The sequence below is a fragment of the Pelobates fuscus genome, chromosome 5, assembly GCF_036172605.1.
Source record: "Pelobates fuscus isolate aPelFus1 chromosome 5, aPelFus1.pri, whole genome shotgun sequence".
Lineage (NCBI taxonomy): Eukaryota > Metazoa > Chordata > Amphibia > Anura > Pelobatidae > Pelobates > Pelobates fuscus.
Window position 1 is genome coordinate 148,296,164 of NC_086321.1, and position 24,748 is coordinate 148,320,911.

Below are 24,748 nucleotides of genomic sequence, written 5' to 3' on the forward strand. Positions count from 1 at the left end.
GAATCATAACCAGTATAACGGACTGCAGTGGTTGTGCAGAATGCCCCTTCCAACCAGAAAACAATATCTGGCCATACGTTTTAAATATATGTCCAGGAGACTGGAGTGTAATTTTAAACAATGTGTCATCGTAAACTGTCCTTATACTAACATTACAATGTCTCACATAAATACCCATTAATATGGACTTCCTCCCACATAAACTATAATGTGCTCGTTCATCCCCCTCCCCTGAGTTCTACACAACCTTGTATCTAAGTAAAAATGAACTTTAAAAGAATGACAGGGAAGCACTCTGTTTTGAGTTTGACAATAATGTAAAAATGTTTACAGTTTAAGAAGGATAGAAACGTCCATAGTGGTATATATGCTGGTTTTATTCATTGATTTGTAAATTATGGGAAACCATATGGAATAGTAAATTATAGGCAAACAACCAAGCTGGAAAAAAAGTCTCCAACTCAGCTTAAAGGGACACTATTATCACCAGAACAACTACAGCTTAATGTCCCTGCAGACATTCCCATGTAAACACTGCTTTTTCAGAGAAAGGACAGTGTTTACATTACAGCATAGGGACACCTCCAGTGGCAGTTACTCATACGACCACTTGAGGTGTTTCCTGGGTCAGTGCTGCACAACGTGCAGCACAAATGTTCAGCATCTGCATGGATGTGCTGAATGCTCCCCATAAAGATGCATTTCTAGAGATGCATTGATGCACTAATGCATAGAGATGCGCATTAGCCTCCCAATGCTTTAATATGGGAAAGCATTGGATTTGCTGAGATTATTCATTCTGATGATCTCAGCAGAGTAGGGGAGGATGGGCAGACACGTTGGATTAAAAGTAAAATTTTACTCTGTTCTAGAAGGGCAAGGGGGCAGAGATCTAAATGGTATTTTTTACACAATAGGGTCAGGAATACAAGTTTGTATTCCTAACCCTAAAGTGTTCCTTGAATTATACTCAAATTTCAAAAAAGTTTAAATGTTGCAAACAAGTAGTCAAACTGGAAGCATATCTGGTTTGTCAAAATTGTCCAAATCAGCTAACATGGCCTTAAACTTGAAATTCACTCTGTATTCATGACAATTCTCACTGTATTAAATAAACCTGTTTGACCTGAAATATGTAATTCATTCTCTATTCTGAACAATTTCCCTTTGTGAATTAACCCCTTAATGGACACCAGAGGGCAGCAAAGGTCTGTGTATTGCACTATTGTAACTACAGAGAATGCCTTTCCAAGTATGCCTGATAGTGTCATCATTACAAAGTCTATAGCATCTATTTTAGGGATATGCTTGCTTACCCTGAACACTTTTAAAGCCCACCAACTCCACTAACAATGCTTTTTGCTTAATACAGCGAATTTATAGCATCTAGCCTTTCAGTAGCACACCAGACTAGTTAAGATTTGTTGAATAAATCTATAAATATTTATGTTTCTTGTATATATGTTTCCCAGCCTATTGCATCAGACTATACTTGTAGGTGCTTGCTATAATATAATAATGTTTATATATACGAGCATATGTAAATATTGCAGATGCATACGAAAGTAGATAATGTACATAGCACAATCTATTTTAAACAATGGCAATGGGATTGTTATATAGGAAAGCTTATGGCCTCCCAGAGTAACCTCTACCTCACATACCTGTCTCTTGCCCTCTCCTATAGGGCAGCACTCTACTCTCTCCTCCAGCTCTGCTTCACTCCCCCCTTATTCGATTGCTATTTGCTGTCCTATCGTGTTTTACACCCCGCCTCCTATAGACTGTAAGTTTGTTTGAGCAGGGTCCTCTTCAACCTATCGTTCCTGTAAGTTTTCTTGTAATTGTCCTATTTATAGATAAATCCCCTCTCTCATAATATTGTAAAGCGCTACAGAATCTGTTGGCGCTATATGAATGGCAATAATAATAATATAGTAATGTCATCGTTAGGGTAATGCATAAACGAAGCCATTAACAGACCTTGATTCATGTACCATAGCTTAACACAAAGAACACTGTGGAAACATTAGAAAGGAATGTGAAGAAGGTTACATTGTAGAGATGTACTAAACCAATTAAAAGCAGGTCTGGCCCTCATACCCTGTTTGGAACACAGTTTGGTGAACATTGATTGGAGGACAGATATATATATATATATAAGTTTGTTTTAATAGATTAACATATTAAAGTTCACAGAACATAGGTTAAAAGAAGATAAAGCAAGCAAGGTGTGAAAGGGGAGATGCACTAAAGCATGGTATGAATGGTCCCATCACTCCAGGAATGCAGATTTGTCCTGTTATTATTCCATTATATTCAATACATGTTCTAAAGGGGTTTTGAATAGCACAACAGAGCATTGTCCAAGGAGTTCACATAAATGTGGGCTGGAATTCTGAAAAATGAAAATATGGGTCTATATCAATTTGCATATTTTGCATGGTATTCTAGGAGAGTTATGGACACAATCTTTTAAACTTACATAACAGTGTTAGTGTGTCTGAAACACTTTTATATTTGTTTTGTTATGCAGATATTGAAAGCAGCATATTAGTTAATTTACTTGACTTATAGAGGAGGCGTTGTCACTTTCTGCTCTTACCAAAGCGTTAAAGGTGCACAAAATACTAATGCAATGGTTATGGTCGCAGTCAGCTTTACCCTCCATGTTTCTTCCAAGGCTAGTTTCCTAAATGCATAGGCCATCTTCATATACGTATACACTGAACAAAATTATAAACACAACACTTTTGTTTTTGCCCCCATTTTTCATGAGCTGAACTCAAAGATCTAAGACTTTTTCTATGTACACAAAAGGCCTGTTTCTCTCAAATATTGTTCACAAATCTGTCTAAATCTGTGTTAGTGAGCACTTCCTCTTTGCTGAGATAATCCATCCACCTCACAGGTGTGGCATATCAAGATGCTGATTAGACAGCATGATTATTGCACAGGTGTGCCTTAGGCTGGCCAAAATAAAAGGCCACTCTAAAATGTGCAGTTTTACTGTATTGGAGGGTTCCGGGGGGGAGGGGTCCACAAACCAGTCAGTATCTGGTGTGACCACCATTTGCCTCACGCAGTGCAACACATCTCCTTCGCATAGAGTTGATCAGGTTGTTGATTGTGGTCTGTGGAATGTTGGTCCACTCCTGTTCAATGGCTGTTCGAAGTTGCTGGATATTGGCAGGACCTGGAACACGCTGTCATATACGCCGATCCAGAGCATCCCAAAAATGCTCAGTGGGTGACATGTTCGGTGAGTATGCTGGCCATGCAAGAACTGGGATGTTTTCAGCTTCCAGGAATTGTGTACAGATCCTTGCATTATCATGCTCCAACATGAGGTGATGGTCGTGGATGAATGGCAATTGGCCTCAGGATCTCATCACGTTATCTCTATGCATTCAAAATGCCATCAATAAAATGCACCTGTGTTCGTTGTCCATAACATACGCCTGCCCATACCATAACCTCACCGCCACCATGGGCCACTCGACCCACAACGTTGACATGAGCAAACCGCTTACCCACACGACGCCATACATGCTATCTGCCCTGTTCAGTGAAAACCAGGATTCATCCATGAAGAGAACACCTCTCTAAATTGCCAGATGCCATCAAATGTGAGCATTTGCCCACTCAAGTCAGTTACGACGACGAACTGCAGTCAGGTCGAGACCCCGGTGAAGACGACGAGCATGCAGTTTAGTTTCCCTGAGACGGTTTCTGACAGTTTGTACAGAAATTCTTTGGTTATGCAAACCAATTTTTGCAGCAGCTGTCCGGGTGGCTGGTCTCAGATGATCTTGGAGGTGAAGATTCTGGATGTGGGGGTCCTCGGCTGGTGTGGTTACACGTGGTCTGCGGTTGTGAGGATGGTTGGATGTACTGCCAAATTCTCTGAAACGCCTTTGGAGACGGCTTATGGTAGAGAAATGAACATTCAATTCACGGGCAACAGCTCTGGTGGACATTCCTGCAGTCAGCATGCCCTCAAAACTTGCGACATCTGTGGCATTGTGCTGTGTTATAAAACTGCACATTTTAGAGTGGCCTTTTATTTTGGCCAACCTAAGGCACACCTGTGCAATAATCATGCTGTCTAATCAGCATCTTGATATGCCACACCTGTGAGGTGGATGGATTATCTTGGCAAAGGAGAAGTGCCCTCTAACACAGATTTAGACAGATTTGTGAACAATATTTGAGAGAAATAGGCCTTTTGTGTACATACAAAACTCTTTGAGTTCAATTCATGAAAAATGGGGGCAAAAACAAAAGTGTTGCATTTATAATTATGTTCAGTGTACCTATATGCAAACAGTATGGTGTATGTGACTGGACAGGTAAATATGACTGGTTTGGGGTATGACTGGATGGTGAATGTGTTTGTTTGTGTGGAGGGTGCTTGTGGGGTGAGGCTTTTTTGTTGTGTTGCATGTTAGTGAGGACGCTACTTGTATGGTTTGCATGTGTGTGGGGTGTGGCTGCTTCACGTGCCTGTGTCAGGGTAGGCTACTTCTGATGTTACATGTTTCTGCGAATGTTGCTTGTGGAGTTGAGTGTGTGTGAGGTTGTGCATGTGGAGGGGGGTTGCTTGTAGAGTTGCATGTTTGGGAGTGAGGCTGTTGTGGGGTTGTGTGTGTTTGTGAGGGAGAGGCTGTTTGCACTGTAGTATATGTGTGCATGTGAATAGTGGCTGTATGTGGATAGGAGCTATAATATGTGTTTAGTGGGATGCGGGCTGTAGGATCAGGTGTATAGGGGGATACAGGCATATTGATACCCACACACATTTAGATTTGTATTTAAATGCCTGGTGTTCATTGGTTTGCTGCTGGGATTAGTTTGTGCTCTGTAGTTACATAGTTACAAAGAGACTTGCGTCCATCAAGTTCAGCCTTCCTCACATTTGTTTTTTTGCTGTTGATCCAAAAGAAGGCAAAAAAAAACCAGGTTGAAGCACAATTTTGCAACAAGCTAGGAAAAAAAAATATCCTTGGATCAAGCAGTTATTACCCTACATTGAAAGATTATATCCTTGAATATTCTGATTTTGCAAGTATGCATCTAGTAGCTGTTTGAACATCTGTATGGACTCTGATAGAAATCACTTCTTCAGGCAGAGAATTCCACCGCGGTTTCTATCTGCTGGTTGCTGTCTGGGCGGTTGCTGTACCACTCTGCACCTACTTTGTCCATCTTCACGGCTTCACCTCCACTGTGGTCTTTTTTGAAGATCCCGACCGCAGTGTGAGAGAGTTGGAGTTCCCATAACGAGGGTTCATCTGGTTGCTCTTTGATCCGCCCAACATCACCTTTATTCTGCCCACCCAGGGAGGACTTCTGGACAATTACTGGTTTTTTTCATTTTATATTATTTCACTCAGTATTATTGTTTCTTGTCACTTGTCTTTTATTTTTATATATCTCATTTATTCATCTTCTGGTTATATCTACCTCAGGTGGGGGCCCACACCGAGGACAGATATATATTATTTATTTTTTTTCCTATTTATTATTATTATTGTGTTTATTGGTATATTATTTGTATCCACCCTACCTTCATTTAGTGATCAGACCTCTATATATATATTCTTTATATTGAGGTTATTCCATCTTTTTGGCCATTCAGTGCAGTTAGTTTGTGGATACATTTTTTGCCTTTTTTTATTTATTTATTTTTTTGTTATTCTGTTTTATGAGATTTTTGTATTTAATTGTCCGGTTAAGGTATAACAGTGGTGATCGGAATTAGTCCTTTGCTGATTTATTTTTTACTTAATTAATAAATTATTTTTGACAATTTTTATACTATTTATCTAGTTTTATAATCTTAAGCGCACACACCCTATTTTCCATTTCTGAGTATATAACTCATCAAGTCGCTAGAGTGGGTGTGTAGCTGCTACTCTTCTTTTTTATTCATTTACTGATTTATTTGTGGTGTTATCACTGCATGTACCGTTTTCTTCAGAGAATTCCACATCCTGATTGTTCTTACAGTAAATAAACCTTTCCTTTGCCTTAGACGAAATCTTCTTTCTGCCAGTCTAAACGCACGGCCTAGTGTCCTATGTAGTGACACTAGGGAGATGTTGCTTCCTGGCTCCTGGGATTAGTAAAGAAAAAAAAAACACAGACTGATGCTAGCAGCTCCTCTGTTGCCCATGAGGTCTGCCAATTTGAATCTGAATACCAGGCACTTGCAGTGGCTCCAGCACTAGTAGGCAGATGCCTTCTCTAGTGAGAGGAAGTTGCTCCCCCCGCGACCTGATGCAGAACATCCATAGTTTAATATGCTATTAACTTCTCCCTCACCAGAATAGACTGGGCCCTCTAATGCCTGCCACCCTGAGGCCATGGTCTTGGTGGCATTTTGGGGAATCCGGTCAAGGTTATGGTGATAAAAGGCTTTGCTCTCCTTCAGCTCTTGTTTAAACCATTTTTGAGAAGCTCAGCCAAAACATTGGATCCCCGAGACCCCAGTGTCCAGGCTCCCACTTATTGGAACTGCTAATGATGTAATCTCAATAACTGTAAGTAATATCAATTTTATCTATGTTTGGATGGCAGTGATTGGCTGAGAGTGTCCACTGGATAAAAGTGATATTGCTAACACAGAAGTGACCATTGGTTTTGTTCAAACTGTGTTAAACCAGTTTGACTGAGATAGGGTCTTGTAGCCTAATAGCTCCATAACCACTACAATGACATATAGCAAATGCTTCCCATTTAATCCACAGCTTGCTGCTATCTGACAACATTGTTTTGTCTGCCAATTACTTGATGTTATATATACTCCTGTGGAATTGCAAAGTGCTGCGGAATATGTCAGTGATATAAGTGATAATCAAACAAAGCATCCGTCACTGTAAAAGAAGCCTGCTGAGTGATGTTTTCCAAACCTAGAATAACAACGGTTTTGTTAGTGCTGGTTAGAATTGCGGGAGAATTGTGAAAACCCACATTTAGTGTTGTTACTGGGGGGTACATTGTCATATTAAAGTAAAATCTCTCCAGCTTGAAATTTCTTGGTGCATCTCCCCCACTTAAAGGAGGGTGTCCTGTTATAGGAAACACGGGAAAGGGGGGGGGGGGGCTGTGCACTTCATGCAGAGAAAAGGGAAAGGCAGTGAGTTTACTAAAGCTAGTCACAATGCAGCATTACACACTAAAAGGAAAGGAACAAGTTCAGGAAGGCAGGAAAGGATATAGTTTGCAGACAGTAAGAAAACTGCCTGGGAAATTACACTGACCTAGGGCGACAGGGACAGGGGGTAAAGGTCATCTTACCATAGAGAGGGACTGGGGACGCCCCTCATGGGTGCCCAATGTCAAACCACTTCTGATACCATCATACCCCGCTGTCTGTAAGAGATCAAAGGTAGAGGGGCTAAATTGAAAGCAGGGAAAATAAGGAGCCATCCTTCACATGCTGGTACTGTTCAAATTAGGAAAATCCTGTATTGTGCATTTTGTTAATGAACACTTTCACAGTTCATTAGGAGCAGAAGTTAGCGCTATATTGTGAATCATGTACATTGCAGCACAATACAGCATCAAATGAGAGGACACGGTCTTATTTTGAGATAGAGAGCCTGGGAACATGAACTGGATCACAGTGTCAGAAATTCACGTTACTAAACATTACATCAAACAATGCACCTTACAGTGGTTTCACTTGGCTTTCGAAGATGCATGGGAATTAGCCTGGAAAGTATTGTTGTTGGGGGAGCTGCAGATGCCACCCTAACCTCAGGCATTTGGGCACACCCTTGAGTAAGAGCGTTAAAGGCACCTCCATAAATCTGGTGGTTGTATAGGCAGGCAGCCAAATGTCAATAAAACATCTGACACAACACCACTTGGGACACAAGTGGTAATAGCAGAACACCCAAAATCAGCCTGAATCTAAAGGGTCCAAAATAAGGTCAATAATAGAGAGGACAATAACAACAAATAAAATTTGCACTGTGAAAAAGAATTTAGAAAATAACAGATTTTCCTGAATTTCCATAGTTAAAATATGTCATTTCTTTGTCAAATAAATATATCATATAGACCCGTGTTTCCCAACCCAGTCCTCAAGGCACACCTACCAGTCCAGGATTTAAGGATTACCCAGTTTTGTCTAAGGTGTTTTTAGAAAAAAAAGAAAAAACACCTTAGACACAACTGGGTCACCCCTAAATCCTGGACTGGTAGGTGTGCCTTGAGGACTGGGTTGGGAAACACTGATATAGACATTCATTGCCCTGATGTAGACACTTTAACAGAGTTTATATGTTGGATTCGGTGATTAGATGTTTTTGTTTTTTTATTGGGGGGTTTTGGACAATACATTATACAGAGCTATATTATTTTAAAGCGGCGCGGTCACTTTCGAGGGACGTCTCCATGGTGACGTCTCCACCGGTGGTCCGGTAGGTAAAGGTGAGTTCTACTTAACTGAACAAATCCCTTGCGGGCGCCACCATCTTCCTCCTGCAGGTCCTCTTCAGCCGCTGGCACTTCAGCGCCTGAAGCGGACATCATTGATTATAGCTGGGGCCAGACCGCAGGATCCCCCATAGACAGCCAATTTGCTGCAGCCGTCACTGATAATAACTGAAGGAATTGACATTTCTAGATGGCAGTAGCTCTGCCCAGTGTCAGGCAATATACAGAGATAAAGAAGATAAAGAAGTTCCTGTGATATAGTACACATTGACTTATTTTATGCTTGATTTTAGGTTGTTTCATGGGTCATTTGTATGGTAATATTTTATCAAATCATTTATTGTGTGCTTTCACAGATTTCTTTGTTTATTTGGGATTACACGCTATTCTGTGTTGTGTGGACTGACTCAACACTTGGTAGCAGCACCTTTCTTTCCCACAGTTAGCGCTAGGTTTGAACTTTTTTTAACTTGTTACACTGTTTGTTTTAGACAACATGTGAAAACCCTAGAAGGTGACATACAATGAAATTCTAAAAATATAACCCAACAAAGATCTAAAAAGGGGCATCTGATAATGTACCGCATTAGACAGCAAATCCCATGGTAAAAATCGTTAACATCACCACGTTAATCCAATATGGTAAAAGCAGCAGTGAATTAGCATCTGTACAAATTAAGCATATGGGAGACCCCACAATGGAAGCCATCCTATAGAACTGGCGTCTGGCAGCAGTCTGCTTGTGCAGTGCAAGATGGAACATTAAATTACTTTATTTGCAAGAATAGCTTACTCCCATTGGAAATACACCCAAGGGTGTGTTAACGACTCTTGTGCCATGATATGACTAAAGCTTGTGAAAGCTGCTTTATGATGTCATATGATGTCACACCTGATACACATATCTAATGCTCCACTAATCAGTGAGCAGACAAATTGAACCTACAACATTCGGGCACATTTTCACCTTAACTTCCTTGCAGTTACCTCTCTACTTGTGCTTGTGGCAATTGCTGTTACATATAACAGTGGAAATTAACCCTTTGAGTGTGAGGGGGTGAGCAGCAATTTGTTCTAGCATCCGTGCTGCTAAACACTCTAATAGTCCAATGCTATATTTATAAAATAACTTAGCTTTTAACAGGAAGCAGTGCGTCTGAGCTTGTGTTGTGACTATGTAAACAAGGAGTATAAAATCCCAAATCCCTCTATAATTTACTTTGGACTTGCTAAAAAAAAAAAAAAAAGTAGATCTGGGAAGCTTGCCTTCTTCCTGAATACATTGTTTAACCTAAAATATTTTTTAAAAAGCAAGTAATAGAGTAAATGGAGGGCTTTACACCCAAATAAAGGAAGTATTTGAGGATGATTCCAAATGGCTCACAAAGTAAATCTCTTGGTCCATAGAGGGCTTGGGGTGACAGGCACTGCATGTGACAGAGCGCAGCTGCAAGCAGCGGCACACAGAAGCCAGACACAATGCGCCCTCAGAGCTCAGGCCAGGTGCTGGGGACGTGCTAATGCATGTGGAGACCTATGAGAAAAGGCAGCCATTCATGTAGCTATCTCTGGGGTGAAAACCTGGCTGGAGGACCACAGTGCACTGCAAATGAACAACAACATTATTATCAGAGGAGGGTAAGAGATGCAGACAGGAAACCTACATAGTGGAAACAAGCACCCCCATCATCTTTATTTTTTATTTATTCATTCAGTTTTGTGCTCAAATGAGGGATCTAAAAATAGTTTTTAAGGTTTCATATGATGAACGACGAACTAGTGTTAACTCTTCGTATTAATAGTGATGATGAATTTATTTTGCCACAAAATAATTATTTCAGGTTCGTTTCACATAGAAAAAATGATGTGTTTATTTTATTTAATCAAGTGAAAGTTGTTCTCATTTGAGTGAACGAGCCAGTGGATATAGCTTTTTCCAGCTTAGCTACAGAATATTGGCTTTGACGCTCCAAACTTGTGTTCTGTAGTATTGATTCCATTCATACAGATAAATGTAAATACATAATACCTAAAAAGTATGTCTAAAATTGTCCCTTTTTCAGGGATCCGTCACACCTTATCTCATTTTCAAACATTAAGAGCTGTGTGAAATACGAGTGAGGGCTCTCTTTTTTTTTTTTGCTGTATTTTATTTTTTGAGCAGTGATAGGGTTTGATGTTGTATGCTTCTGATTTCTTGTTTAAAAGGTTACTCCAACATTCCGGACCACTTCTGTCTATGGAAGTGGTCATGCTGGTAGCAATCTGTATGTGCAGTTTTCTGATTGAAACGCTGTACATACAGAAATATTTGCACCTTTGTGCCGGGGCTAGTTACACCCCCAGCACTTGTGACGTAAGCAGTACACAACTCTGTTCCAGGCTGCCTAATTTTAATTCTGTGCAAAAATTACATCTGTCATGACAGCACACTGCACCCTTGCAAGGGGAAGCTTGTAAGTCCCTTCCCTGCATTGACAGTTATTCTTTATATCCATCCACACTCCCTCTTCTTCCCGTCTCAGATCAAATGTGAGAACAGTCCAATCAAATGCTTCTCTTTGACAGCAGAGAAAGGAAATTGCTCCTCACAACCTCTGCATTATATCGCACTACTAGCTCTACTGACCGGGGTGATCTCGGAATCAAGCCTGGAGACACGCTCACCGATCCGCCGCCCGCCGCAGCTCCCGGCCTGCCCGTCATGCGGGTCCCACGGAGGGAGGAAACGGCCGTTCTTCCATCCTGAGACTCTGGGTCTCACGCAACTCACCCGTCCCCTGAACCGGCGGGGGATATACGGGTCCCCGCAGGTGGCACAGCAACCATAGAAGCATGACAGCCCAAGCGAGGCCCACAAGGCTCACCTAAAATGGCCGCCGGTCAGGTAAAGCCGCAGCCACGAACAAGCCTAGGGAATCAGGAGTGGCTGATTTTTTTTTGTTTGTTTTTTTATAATTCTTTATTTTTGTAGTGCTTTGCAAATTTCACGGATGAACATTGCAAAAGGTATAACAGAAAAAATTAGCTATTAGAGTATATCACATGTCTGATTCACTACGCTTTTTTTTTTTATTATAATATCAAGATATTCTTACTTGTAAAACATAGAGTAGGGTAAATGATGTGTAAACTGAGGGTGCAGCTTATCACAGTGTAGCTTAGGGTTGCTCCTTTACTTTAGTTAGGTGCCCTCAAAAGCACGAGTAGGGACACAGATTAATAATAATAAAAAATAATAAAGTATTTAACCAGGAAAGGTACATTTAGATTACTCTGGTTTTCAAATACGTCCAGGGGATGTTACCTTAGCCCACCATCCAGGGGTAGATTAGAATGGTATTATTATAGGTGTAATATTCTCTTTCTTCCTGTCTTGGGGAAGACAGCAAAGTTTGATTACTAAATACCTATCCTACTCCCCTCTGTGGCTGTACTCCCCTCTGTGGCTGTACTCCCCTCTGAGGCTGTACCCATTTATTCCTCTATAGTTTTCCCATGTGGAACTTGTTACATTTACACTCTTTGACTATATAACGGATTATTCTTTGCGAGAGACACTTTCATGATAGATAGATATTTTAAAGGGATACAAAAGGCACCCAGACCACTTCAGCTCATTGAAGTGGTCTGGGTGCACTGACCCTTTAGCAGCTTTGTATTCCTTTAAATAATTACAGTAAATGTAACACTAGGAATAGGTGACATCTTCCCCCCCCCAAGGGTTAAACGTTAACTTCTCAGGATTTAACGCACCTTGTCACCTTGTTTCCGACATTGCACTGTGGGCCCCTTGTCTGGCCCCTTCTCCTTGGCTGATGATCTCAGCCAATCCAATGCTTTTCTTTGAGACCATCTACCTGAAATAGAGTTTTACTTTGCTAGAGCCTCACTGTTTTCAGCTGCAGGGTTAATGCATTCATTGAGATGACGTGGTCAGTTTGCCTATATGGTTCCTTTAAGTTTTAATAAATCCTATCCTTAGTCCTTTTAATATTTTTCCTACACCTTGGCTGATGGATCTATACCTGCCGTTCTATAGTTTTTTTAGGAAAATTTGTAAATATTAACATGCGTATACTGATACTAAATAGCGCCCACTAATTTATGATAAGGGTCACTTACATGTGCAAAACATTTACAGGCATTTTTCAATTTATTGCAAGAAATGAAGGAGAACCACTTGTACAGATACATGAAAGCTGTCAGTTAAATCGGTTACCGTGGTAAATGACAGAATGATGAAGTGGACTGCAAATTTCAGGTCAAAATACACTAATTAATTCTCCAACTTTTTCTCACTTATGTATAAAATTTGCAATTCCCTTCTGAAGGCCTTCTACAGACACCATTCCATACACAGCATTTCAACTCCCGCTTGGGAACATAAAATTGCAGCATATGCAGATGAACACATTGTAGAAGAATTCAGCAAAATATGGCCTACTCAGCAAAATAAAATAGACATGTCAGCAATAACGTCCATTCAGTACTATCTTTTTTCCTTGACTTATATCAATACCTACTTACCTTTTTATGCCTGCATCGCATGGACTAGCCTAAAACACCCACCACAAATCCTTAAACTTAAAGCACACAACCCACTCCACTCCAGGGTAAGCTACGCCAATTACAACATCAGATAAAAATGACAAATATACCTTTCATAGTACTGTTCCACTACCACTGACTCCTAAGCTTTTTTCCATACAACATATAGGACAGCCAGTTTACAACATCTGAAAACTACAAACAGTCTCAACAAACATTGCTCCATCTCCTCGCGGATCCAGAAAACATCTGCAACACTATTGTCCAGGTGGTTTTGGCCATACAAAGGACCCACTGCAGCTGTCAGAAACAAAGTGGCAGTGGCACGTTCTGCTATATCTTGTGGACTTACGGATGGTTTCTTTTTTGGATACAAATACATTTCATTATTTCCCACATCACGGATACGAGCCCTGCCTTTACACCAGCGGCATGATGCATATTAATGTGCTGTCAATGGAACAATATTATAAGATCACAATATCTGCCTCATTAACACAACAAAAACATTAATACCCCTCCAATGGAAAAGCTCTACACAATCTAACCTTATAAAATCACTATCATCTGCTGAAGAAATCAGACTGGCAGAAGCAATAATATAAGTTCATTTGTTACACACGCAATGCATGGCCTTAAAGGTCCTGTGGACCACATTTATAAAAACCTGATTATAGGTATGACATATTGTTTATGTTTTTACTCAACTCAGTATGTGAATTAACGTATATTCTTGTGTACGAATGGCAATGCTACTGCCTACTGTACTCTCTGAAGAATCACATGCTATTATGCCATTGCAAGGGAGTTGAGAATGTATGAGTTTGATGTATCCAAAAGACACACACAGTAGTACCCCACCCTCCAACTACTGCCCTCTACTTACCCCAAATACTGACACCCCACTTTGACCCACACACCCCCAAGCATCACATACTACCCTTCCTCAATCCCCTTGAATTTCCATTCCTCCACCCTCCACACTCCAAACTGAACTATAGTGCTAAAAAAAAATCACAGTGTTGAGTTTTATTGCAACTGAGACTGGGATCTCCTCATTGTCCTGGGCCACGTTATTACTCTTCATCCCCTATCCAGTATTATGGGATCTATGCCTCTCAGTGCCACGATACAATGTCCTCTGCTGCGACACTGAAACAGACAACTTTGTCTAGTTTAGGTTGGTGATATGGCAAATTATTGTTGCATGCACTTATTTTCAGTCCTCACAACGGTGGTAATTGCTATGTGGTGATTACTATCAATAGGCCACTAAAGCACAGCCACAAGTTTAGAAAGTCATCCGTAATTTGTGGACGCTAATATCTTCTGGCTGTTGTTAATTACAAGAGCTTACAGCAGATACCTACAGGCAACACTAAAAACAAGCCCTTCGACTTGAAAAAAGTAGATTTTGCCTATGGCAGGGGAAAGGATTCTTTTTGTGGCTCAACAGCAGAAAGAAATGTGTTAAAAACGCTGAACTTGATGGACTGTATTACGATATAACAATATCACTAATTTCCTATGAGGGAAAACAGTTGTACAAGGACTATAGAAGCAGCACCTGTCAGTAGGAAGGATCCAAAATTCTCCAGTTTCACTACAGTTTACATGACCTGTTTTAAAAACCTCATAAGGAATGAGATTATGTAAAACAACATCAGCAAGAAAGCTTTTCCTTTCTGCAATTCATTAGCAGTACTTAGTGCACCCTCTAATTTGTTCCTCTGTTTCAATTTACACTGTGGTCTTTTTAGAAATGGGGCGTGAGATCAAATATTCACTACAGTCAACCGCAAAAAGAAAAGCTTCACAGCAATAATAAATAACACATAACATATTAGTCTTTAATTTAGTTTTGTGCCATCAAAGTATTATTTATTTTCAGCAATGCATGCACCAACAAACAGAAAGTATGATCCAAGATTTGTTAAAGAGACAGAGACTCAGCACAGATATAAACAAGGCAAATAGCAGAAGTTAATCTTGATATTATGGATGCCAATAAATAATTCACTGCAATACATTTAAAAATAAACAAAAACATTATACACCTCTAAACATCTGCATCATTGGGTAAAGCCATACATATGTATGGGGCCCGGCCCGTGCTAACAAGCAGAGCGCTAAGGAATCTGGTTGGCCAGATATAAATATTGTATTCTGAACGCGAGTCTGAGCAGGTCCCTGCCCCACTGGATCCAGGGAAGCCACCCTCCTTTAGCACAAAGATGAGTGTGGCTAAGATAGAGCTTAACTGGGTATAATAATTTTGTGTCTGTGTGGAAGTATTTATTTGTGTGTGGTAGTGTAAATCTTGGTCTGGCAGTTTGTATCACTTTGTGTATATGTGTAGCAGTATGTATGTGTGTGTAAATGTATGTGGCAGTGTGTACCTGTGTTTGTATGTATGTATGTATGTATGTATGTGTATCTAAGTGTGTTTGTGGAATTATTTTTCTGTATGTGCTAGTTTGTATCTGTGAGTGTGGGAATGTGCGAGACTGGGAACGTGTATCTGTGTGTATGTATCTGTGTGTGTGTGTGTGTGTGTGTGTGCGTGCGTGTGTATTTGTTTCTGCTAGCATGTATAAGGAGGGTCCAGCCAATGGTGGTTTTGAAAGAGGCCCCAAATATTCTTCTGATATCAGGGCCACCTCTGAATATCCACCATTTTCAGATAATCCCCATAATTTTCAGTTTCTGTTGATAATAGGATGATATTCCAGATAGCCCACTTGCTTTCAAACTGCAAGTTATAGAAGCCCCACAAAGCTATGTACACACATTCAAAATATATGTGACTGCAGAGGTTATATTCAATTCATCTCACATCCTCCAGGAAAATAAATATCAGGTTTTTATTTATTTTTTCTATGAAGCCCTATGACTTGCAGTGTTGCACCTCAAACACATTTAAATGTAATGCATGGGAGTATGAATAGCTTAAAAAACCCTGAAGCTATAATCTAGTAGTGCAACGTCCGTTAAAGGGGGTCTGTCATGTTTTGGTTCTTTGTTTGTTTTTTTGAGACAATTACTACATACTGTTAGATTGTCTCTGTCATTATTCTGGTTTTTCTACTGTGTCCTATTTTCAATGTATTGTTATGTAAATGTTAAGGCTATTTAAAAGGTTAGTAACACTTTAGTATGAATGGATTTTATATGAAATAGCACCATGAGACACATTTCCATTTGAATTTAAATGCCTGTCATAATTTTAGTACAGCACGAAGGCATGCACTTCAGGGAAAGCTGCAGAACTGGAGGAAACAAGAATAACGCACTAGAATTGTGCTGTATTCTGATTGGATGCTCGATGCTGTCAATCATAGTACATCTGTAAAGCAAGTTCTAGTCAGTGATCAGCATATGCACATATAGGGATAAACTAATGGATGCCTCCAGCCTCTTTCCTGGAACAATAAAAGGTCTATTATTTTATATAAACTGCCTTTCACTAAACAGTACTATTTCTTTAGCGGCTGTCTTTCTCAAAGACACTCTGGCATAATCAGACTATTGAAGGAATAGTGTAAGCACCAAAACCACTTCATCTTAGAGAAGTGGGTAAAGATATTGCCCCTTCTGTCTGCCAATGTAAAACACTGTCGTTTCTGATACAGCGTCAATGTTTACATTTTCCCAAAATCATGCCCCTAGTGGCTTGCTCACTGAAGACCATCAATTTTCAAAGGTCTTTACGTTCTGCATCATCAGTCAAAGCATTGTGATAACAAATGCAACCGATGCTTATCTTAGAGAGAATCACTGGAGACAGGCTTCTTGAAGTAACTGCACCGAGGAGACTCTCCCAGCACTGGATACATTTGAGTTTTTGGGGCATTTAATTCTAACAGTAAAAATGTATATGTTTATTTTCACCATTGGACCGTTCATTTCATTTGCGGGCACTGCTGATGCCACACTGACTTTCTGTCAACTCACGGCACTATAACTGCTGACTTCAGTAGTTAATCAAGCTACGCATTCATTGGAGCCAATTAACATTCTGATAGTGCCCCCAGAAATATATTACACTGACATTAAAGTGACCGCAGACTCAACACCCATTTTTGAATGCATTATACAAAAAATTCCAAACCATATTTAAAGTGATCATATTTAAAATTATTTTAAAAAAATCCAAGTTTGAAAATTCTGCATTTGCTGCAAATCCCCACGCTTTGCATCGTCTGCAGCAACCTCTGCCAAGTGCAGCAAGCGATGCAGCCAAAAATGCCCTTTTAACTTTTTATTCAAGTATTAAGCATTTCCCATAAATCTCTGCACAGCGCTAATTTCAGGAAACAGTAGGGGCTTCTGGTCATTGTTGTTCCATTGCCAGTGATCTTCCGAAGAAAGGTAGCCTTTGAGTTAGAACTCCCATAAAAAGGGATACCATATTCTTCAAGTTTTTCAGGACACATATAATTTATACAGAAATTGCTGCCTTGCACTATTTAGCAGTCACATACTGCAGGCAGTAAATCAGGTGATAAATCAATCAGGAATCCTGCAATACATACAGTATCCATTATTACAAAACAAGAGCAGAACAAAGAAGCACTGACCAGTTCGTATTAGGCAGAAAGGAGTTAAAACTTAACTTTTAATGAATAATAGATAAAAGATAATAAATAAACGGAGACACTCTATATAAGACACAATATATACCGTTTTTTAAAAAAGGGCAGCATTTTCATGTACTGACAATCAACATAGTGAAATTATAAAATATACTTAAAACTAAAGATCAGTAACAAAAATTGCATATTTGTATTATCTGGCATAAATAGTTCCATTCATGGTTTTTCATGAATGAAGCTAATTGACACCAGATCTCCTTGAGCTGCACAGAGTAGAAAACTGACAGTTGAACTTCACATTTCATAAACATTTTAAAAGATAGACACACAATTCTCTGACAGCGATAACATTGACAGGATTGGTTAAGTCATTTAAGACATTTCTTAATCTGCGCAGAGCTCACAGCAGAAGCTGTTAATTGCTGGGGATTTGCAGCTAATTCGAAAACGTGAAATGTGACTATTTAATGTTTGTATTTTCTAATATTTTCTAATGATGTCACAGAGACATTTCTACACAGTCACTAGTTTATAGATCTTGGAACGTTAAACATTTTTTTTCACTTGTTATAAGATATGTAACTGCATGTTACCTAAAATATTTTGAGAGTGGAAAGGCACTATACTCAGATAATACTGGACTCCCACCTCGTACTATACACAATGACCATGTCATTTGGGGATACAGATGTTTACAAGGATATACTTGTATTTATGAGAAACAACATATGAATACTTAACATTAGGGTAAAAAAGGGACACTATAGGCACCCAGACCACTTTATCTCAATAAAGTGCTTTGGGTAGCATGCCCCCATCTTCCCCCCGTCCTCACGTTTTAACATTCTACAGAATGGTAATGTTTTTATTGCACGGTTTAAATGCCGCCATTGGCTTTCACTAAGATTCAGACAGTCACTAGCGATGCTTCCAACGAAATACAGTACATTTCTGATATTTTAGTCCGATGGTCTCATAGAGACCATCTGATAGGCCCAGATTGTGCAATCACATAAGCCTCCCATTGCTTTCCTATGGGAAAGCGTTGGTTTGGCTAAGATCATTGAGCCAAGGAGGCAGGACTGCAGCTCGGAGACTGGCACCGTAAGGTAAATAAACTTTTTTTACTACCTACGCGTGGGAGCAGTGGACTTAAAGGGCACTATGGCGTGAGGAATACACATTTGCATTCCTAATGCTATAGTACTCCTTTAAAGTGTTTTCTTAAGAATATATGCTTGGTTTATAAATACTAGACAGCAACATTTTCACAGGAATGGGCTGCTTGATTTCTGCCTTGAAAATCCCAAAGCTTTCAACTGACCGCAATTATATCATAGCGCAATCATTTTACTTTTTAAACTTAAATCATACTTCTTCTTTAAAGTGTACACTCTTTTTCATATTTGGAATGTAGTTTGACACACCTGCTTTAATGTGCCAAAGCAGGGTGTGTGTCTGCATGTGACTATGTTTAGTTTAATAAGAATAATTGGCTATGTGGTCACCGCATGCATGTTAGTGGGGTCATGTCTGTTGTGTCATGAACTTTGCAGGCTTAAAATTCTCTGTGTCTTAAAATTATCTACCGTATGTGATCTGGAAAACCATAAAAGATTATAAATTGTAACTATACTCACACGCCATGTGTTGCAGCATTGTCAATTTCACAAAAATGTCATAAATAGTCATTTCTACTAACAGGCAATAAATCTTCTTCCCATAAGATAATAAAGTGAATCTACCAGTGTGACTTACAGCTCCCTCTTGTACGTGTCCCAGCACAGCCTTTCTTAACTAGGTGTTAGCCAGCTGCACGCAAGGTGTCAGAGTGACACAGAACGAGAAGCTATGCAACCCTGCTGGATCAACAACATTCACAGGCCAGATTATCAGGAACAGCCACTCCAACACACCAATGATGGGAAGGTGCAGCACATCTAAACACACCACTGCCTTGTTTTACAGAGATATAAAAACTCATCATCATTTAATAGCAGAAAGAATCCACTGTACTTTGTCTACACATCCCTCCTTCTGACCCAAAATAAACTATAGTTGTTTTTGTTCAGAATCACACCAGTTAATTTATAAGCTTTCATTATCATCTTTTGCCATCTTTAACTCAGAGCATGAAGACATGTTCTGTTGCTCCTATCATCTACGATATGCATCTTTACTGTATTATTTACAGATGTCAACTTATTTATTATCACTGTTTAACCCTGACTATTTTGCTTTTTTATTTTAGATTTTATTACCCATTAGCAATACACTAATAATTTATTATATAAAATGTTTGACAAACTTCCAAAATGTTCCACGCAACATTAAAGGATCACTATAGGGTCAGGAACACAAACATGTATTCCTGACCCTATAGTGTTAAAACCACCATCTAGCCCCCCTGGGCCCCTCATGCCTCCATAAATATAGCAAAATCTTACTGTATTCAAGCCTGACGCTGTAACTCTACATGCTGTTTGTCTCAGAAAAACAAGCAGTCTGCTGTCATCATTTAGAAGTGGTGGCCTGGTCTAATCACAGTGCTTCCCCATAGGATTGGCTGAGAATGACAATGAAGCAGATCAGGGGCAGAGCCAGCATGATTCAAACACAGCCCTGGCCAATCTGCATCTCCTCATAGAGATGAATTGAATCAATGAATCTCTATGAGGAAAGTTCAGTGTCTGCATGCAGAGGGAGGAGACACTGAATGTTTGGATGCATTTTAGGCAGCAATGACCCAGGAAGGATCTCTAACAGAAACCTGAGAAGTAGCCAGTGAAGTTATCACTAGGCTGTAATGTAAACACTACATTTTCTCTAAAAAGACAGTGTTTACAGCAAAACGCCCGAAGGTAATGATTCTACTCACCAGAACAAATTCAATAAGCTGTAGTTGTTCTGGTGACTATAGTGTCCCTTTATTAATGTTCCCAGGCCATTAAGAACACTGCCTGGACCATAACCCGGTACAGGCTGCTGTAGTGGTTATGGTGCTAGGAGAGCCTTGGCGCCGTCCCACAGTACAATGTCAAACCACAATTTGGCAACAGACTGCGTTACAGCTTCACAATTTTAGCCTAAAATGTACAATTTGGATTTAATTCACTACAATTCTCTGTTTAGTGAATAAACCCCAATGCACTTTTAATACACCTGACAAGCAACATTTCTCAGGTATTAATGAAAATTATACACACCATGCTGTTAGGTAGTCTTTAGTACTTAAAGATACACTTCTAGCTCCATAACCACTACAGTGTGCTGTAGTGGTTTTGGTGAAAGGGATGCCCTGGTGCCCATCCATTGTAAGTAGTGAAATTGTTTTTAGCCAATGAGCTAAGCCCTGCACCACCAGGCCTACTCAGACATAGAACTTCCAGTTCTCTATCATTACTAATGGAAGCTTGACTGCCTAAAGTGTGGGGAGGACCACGGCACTTCTGACACCATAACCACTACCGTGTTCTGTAGTGGTTATGGTGCTTGAAGTTTTTCTTTAAATGTACTCAAATATACAATAATTGTGTGTTTTTCCTGTAGCATATAATGGGAATTTGCAGTTTCTATGGTAGGCGTAAAGTTGAATGAGTTAGAAACTGCATCCGGTGGTAATTTCTCTTGTTCTATAATTCTCTATTGACCAGTCGATAACAGTGGAAATCTAAAGCATGGAGATAGTGGCTACATGTATAGACAACCAGCTCAAACTTTACTTAACCAAGGAAACATAACCTTCTGGGTTTCATGTAAGTGTGTAATCCGTTATGCTCACATTTATCTAGAATATAAAAGGAAAAGCAAAAAAATAATGCCATCAAAAGCAAATGCTCAAAATCCAAACGGAAAGGTTTATTCCACAAGGTACGTAAACAAACAAACAGAGGAAAAGAAAAGTCAAAAAATCTTCCTAACATGTTTCGAAGCACCCGGTTTTTGACATAAAGAGTCATTTTTTCTAGAATATAAAAGGCTTAAATTGCAGTTTTTATTAATGATGTCATCTGCAAATAAGTAAATGGTATGAGGGCTCATCACTGTATTCCCGGTCAAATTGGACCTCATGAAAAGAAGCAATAATACAGCCTGAATCGTTGACATTCACATGCTAAATTTATCCATCGGCCAGAAAGGATCTCTCATGGAAAGTACAAAACCATAACAGGAAAATGAAGACAAGTACTGCCAAGGTAAATTAAACATGAAGTGTGAATAAAAGTTGTAAAAAGAAGCAAGGTGCTGGAATAGAAGCTCTTCAAATAATAACTAGAAGCAAGACTTTGCAAAGAAAACATGTAGTGTAGTGCTTTCTATCATACCATACAGGGGCCCTGGGAGCACATTACACATTGTTATTTCAACTCCTCCACTGCTTTTTCCACTCCTAAACCAGTTAAACGTTCCTTCTCCGTGGTACAGTTCAATTCCCAGCTGATGTCACAAAATGACATCACTCAGTACCTCCCCAGATCAGAAATAACCACCTCTTCATAAAGAGATGCTTGGCAAATGTGGAGTTATTTAGCCAGATGGGAATAGCACGCAACAAGGCAACTGCCAAAAAATGACATGTGCGAACCAGAAAGGATGCTGCAGACATACCGGTTATATAAAAAACGTGCATAATATATAAAGCCGTTTAAATATAGAAGTACAAAAACAAACTTTGACAGCAATAACCTTTTTCACTTGGTCACATAATACTCCCTGGGTCAGACTGTTTATACCATCTGGGATACTGTGATACATTACACTAAAACACACATTATTTGTGAATATTTAGAGGGCGCATCTACCTATATATCTCACATAGAAAAAAAAACACAGGTTCCCCTGTGACATCCTGAGTATTCATCGCCCAGTATTACCTGCCCAGACAACACAAACACTAACCAGCCACAGAAGAAATGAATTTGCTAAAGGGAGTTCAGCCCATTCCACAATGAAACTTCCCCTCTTTTTGATACCATCTATTATTCTAGCAATGAGTGACATAGCTAAAGGGCCCACATTCTTGCATATGATGAATGGTTTTGAGCTATTTCCCCACCAGTATGTACATATGCATTGCGTTAGACATTGAATTCAAATGATATCAGGCCCAAAACAAAATAAGAGATGACTTAGCACTTGAAACATATGGACCAGTATAGATTATACTAAATACATGGCAACATTAAAATGAGGATTCAATATACTGTATACCTTATTAAATTGATTCACATTAATGAGTATGTCCATCAGTACCGTTAGCTATAGGATTTGGAATGTTATGTATCACATGGCACACACATTAATACCATTTATAGAATGGGGAGGTTTCTTCTAGATGCAATCATGCACTGTACAGTAGGAAGGGATGCCAGCTGTAGGGGGTGTATTTCAGTGCCAGTCATCCATTTCTGAATAAGGATGCTAGAACATTAAATCCTGGATGCGACTGTATGGGTTAAATCCTGATGTAGCTGTCAGCTTGCCTTCTCCCATGCAATATGTCATTAGGAACACATCAAAAAACCTCAGAATGAGGTCATAGCACCCGTAGCATGGACATACCGATCCTCCTCATCCCAACATGTCTATTGGAGGAAATGATGCTGAATCGGTTCGAATCAAAATACTTCATTATTTTATATCTTGGTTGATTTTTTTTTGTGTGTGTGTGTCAAAGGTCTGCGAAACGCAGAATAATGAATCCACAGCCAGTAAGCTAATCTCCTCCGCATGACTGTTTGTATTTGGCCAGGGGTATGTTTGGTCATTGGGGAGTTAACCCTTTAGTACAGATTGCTGTATTAGAAGGCATTAAGGGGTTAATCCCCGTGTGATGGATGTGTGACAGTGACATTATAGGTGGTGCTGGTAATGTGAGTGCATGTATGTATAATTATCATTTAATTCATATTCAGTGTGTTAACCCCTTGTGTGTCGGATTAGGCTGCAGACAGGATGAAAGCATGGAGGGCACTGTCCTTACCTCTTTCTCGTCTGTGGAGGTCCCAGGAGGCCGCACGGGATCCAGGAGGAGGTGGGGGAGAGGAAACAGACAGGTCAGGGATCTGAACACAGCGAGCCCCCATTACACCCCCTCCCCCCTCCCCAGGCTGGCAGCTCACCTGTCTTCAGCAGCTTGCTCTTGTACCTGATGTTGGTGCTCATGGTGCGCGGTGTGAGGGGAGGTGAGCTCGGGGAGGGCGCCCTTTGTGCCGCTGCTGGCTGCTGCTCCCTTACAATAGACTCCCTGGGATGGGGAGAGCAGGCTGCTGCTGCATTACTGAGCCAGGGACTGCAGCGATTGGCGGAGCGCGGTCCGGCCTATGGTGATCAGCCAATAGCAGGGCGAGAATGCTCTGAGTGAGCCCGCCTCCTGCTGTCTGCTTTTATTGTGCGGGTACCGTGTCAGTGTGTGATTCCGGTGTATTTACTGATACACAAACACACTGCCTGCACACACCGACACACAGCCCGCACACACCTCACACACAGCTTGGTCATACACTAACACACCGCCTGCATACACTGACAAGAAGCCTGCTCCTACACTTAAACACAGCCTGCTCTTACACTGACACACAACCTGCACACTAACACACCGCCTGCACACACTGCAAGAAGCCTGCTCACACACTTAAACATAGACTGTTCAAACACTGACATAAAGCCTGCACACAAACTCAGCCTGCACCCACACTGACCTAAAGACTGCGCATACACTGACACACAGCCCGCACACACACTAGCAAAAAGCTTGAACACACACTATCACACAGTCTGCTCACACATTGACATACAGGGTGCACACACACACTAAAATACAGTTTGCTCACACACTGACATACAGCTTGCTCACACACAGCCTGGTAATTTACTAACACACAGTGGGCTCACACACTGACACACTGTCTGAACACACACTAAACAGACAGCCTGCTCACACACTAACACACAGCTTGCTCACACACTAACACACAGCTTGCTCACACATTGACACACAGCCTGCGCACACAGTGACACACAGCCCGCGCACACACTAGCACAGCCTACTGACACACAATCCGCTCACACACTGACACACAGCTCACACACACAATGACACACAGCCTGCACACACACTCACACAGCCTGCTCACATACTGACACACAGCTTG

The 24,748-nt window shown here is 40.3% G+C and overlaps 1 protein-coding gene across 5 annotated transcripts in view; it reads right to left on the reverse strand.

Moving 5' to 3' along the window:
• SEPTIN5 (septin 5) overlaps positions 1 to 23,893 on the reverse strand; it is a 62,028-nt gene extending 38,135 nt beyond the window's left edge. For 2 of the 5 annotated variants that reach the window (XM_063454452.1, XM_063454450.1), the window contains exons 1-3: positions 23,717 to 23,892; positions 23,578 to 23,588; positions 7,303 to 7,377 (exon numbers count right to left, since the gene is read on the reverse strand). In XM_063454452.1, the coding sequence (XP_063310522.1) occupies positions 7,303 to 7,377; positions 23,578 to 23,588; positions 23,717 to 23,759 (129 nt within the window). In that variant the 5' untranslated portion in view covers positions 23,760 to 23,892. Of the gene's footprint in view, positions 1 to 7,302; positions 7,378 to 23,577; positions 23,589 to 23,703 lie in introns of all 5 variants that reach the window. The other 3 variants (XM_063454451.1, XM_063454455.1, XM_063454456.1) reach the window with 3 other exon arrangements.
• Positions 23,894 to 24,748: the final 855 nt, after the last annotated feature.